At 66.3% G+C, this 1753-nt stretch overlaps 1 protein-coding gene across 1 annotated transcript; it reads left to right on the top strand.

The window, feature by feature from the left end:
• Positions 1–632: 632 nt before the first annotated feature.
• On the top strand, positions 633–1307 carry CLDN5 (claudin 5). The gene has a single exon (XM_054392703.1). It carries the CDS (start codon positions 657–659, stop codon positions 1305–1307), a length of 651 nt encoding a protein of 216 aa, XP_054248678.1. The 5' UTR covers positions 633–656.
• Positions 1308–1753: the final 446 nt, after the last annotated feature.

Below are 1753 nucleotides of genomic sequence, written 5' to 3'. Positions count from 1 at the left end.
GGCAGATGATGTGCAGATCCCATATTCAAAGCTCTTCCATCTTCACTGTGGTTCCTAAGGTGTTTGATAGTACTTGCCTACACTTTTGCTTGTCACAATGTGCAAGAAGCGATGTGCAGGTCAGTCAGCATGCTCAGCCCTTGGGCAATGATCAGTTAGGCTCTGATAATGGGAACATCTGAACTGCTAGGTGCCTGCACTGGCAAGACCTCTCGAAAGGGCTGGCTGCGGACTTTGTCAGTAGATAGGAAATACACAGAAAATAAAGACGCCTGAACAGGCAAAATCCTCGAGGGGTTCCTCCAGCCCCACACTTTCCTGGGAGCAAGCAGCATCCCTGTGGACACCTCCCGAAGCAGGGTGCCGGGGCGAGCAGGGGGATGTTTCCCCGGCTCCGAAGGGAGCCGTGAGCAGCGTGCCCCCAGCCTCGCGGCGCTCCCCCGGCGGCGGGCAGTGCTGCCGCCCACCCGTGACCGTGCGAGCCCCCCTACGCGGGAAAGGGCCGGGCCGGGCGAGAGGGCGGGCGGTGGGAGGGCTCCCCGCAGCTCCTCATATAGCCCTGCCCGGCAGCGGCGGCTCAGAGCCGTCCGGGACCCGTGGTGCAGACCTGTCGCGCCGTCCTTTCTCCGGAGCCTTTGGTGAGGCAGCGGCGCAGCATGACTTCGGCGGCGGTAGAGATTTTGGGGCTGGGGCTCGGCATCCTGGGCTGGGTGGGAGTGATCCTGGCCTGCGGGTTGCCCATGTGGCAGGTGTCGGCCTTCATCGACGTGAACATCGTGGTGGCGCAGACCATCTGGGAAGGGCTGTGGATGAACTGCGTGGTGCAGAGCACGGGGCAGATGCAGTGCAAGGTGTACGACTCCATCCTGGCACTGCCGCCCGAGGTGCAGGCGGGCCGGGCGCTCACTGTCATCGTGGCGCTGCTGGGGCTGGTGGCCCTGATGGTCACCGTGGTAGGCGCCCAGTGCACCAATTGCATCCGGCCGGGCAAGATGAAGTCCCGCATCGTGATTGCCGGCGGGGCCATCTACATTCTCTGCGGGGTCCTGGTTCTCGTCCCACTCTGCTGGTTCGCCAACATTGTCATCAGCGACTTCTACGACCCCACCGTGCCGCCGTCCCAGAAGCGGGAGATGGGGGCCGCACTCTACATCGGCTGGGCGGCCACGGCCCTGCTGCTTTTCGGGGGCTGCCTCATCTGCTGCTGCTCCTGCTCCCAGCGTGACGAGACTTCCTTCCCCGTCAAGTACTCGGCGCCGCGGCGGCCCACCTCCAACGGCGAGTACGACAAGAAGAACTACGTCTGAGCGGGGCTGCCCCGGGGCCCCCGCCCTGCGGGGACACGGACACGGACTGTCCCCGGCCGCCTCGTGGGCTGGAACGGGGCACCGCGCCGGGAGAGTCTGCGCTGAGCTCTAGCGCTCCCCTGCCTCGAGGCTGTTCCTAGTGGGACCCCGTAAAGCGGCAGCCCTAGGCAGGGCAGCGCCCGGCGCACCGGTGCCTCTGGCCGCTTCGCTGCGGGCAGCGCCGCACTCGGCGCTGCCGGGGATCCGGTACTGACCGCCCGCCGTGCCGAGACGAGCAAAGCCCTCCCCGGCCGCACAGTGCAGCCGGTCCAGCATCTTCGTGGCCCGAGGCGGCCAGAAGCACCGACGAGCCCGGCAGCATCTGCCGGGACGCCGCGCCCGGGCTCCGTCTCTTGCCCGCCCGGCTGCCTTCGCGCTCCCGGCGATACCGTGAGAGACTTGTGAGA

This window comes from Indicator indicator, chromosome 26, assembly GCF_027791375.1.
Source record: "Indicator indicator isolate 239-I01 chromosome 26, UM_Iind_1.1, whole genome shotgun sequence".
NCBI lineage: Eukaryota > Metazoa > Chordata > Aves > Piciformes > Indicatoridae > Indicator > Indicator indicator.
The sequence above is the reverse complement of the archived record's forward strand: the minus strand, read 5'-3'. Positions and strand labels throughout refer to the sequence as shown.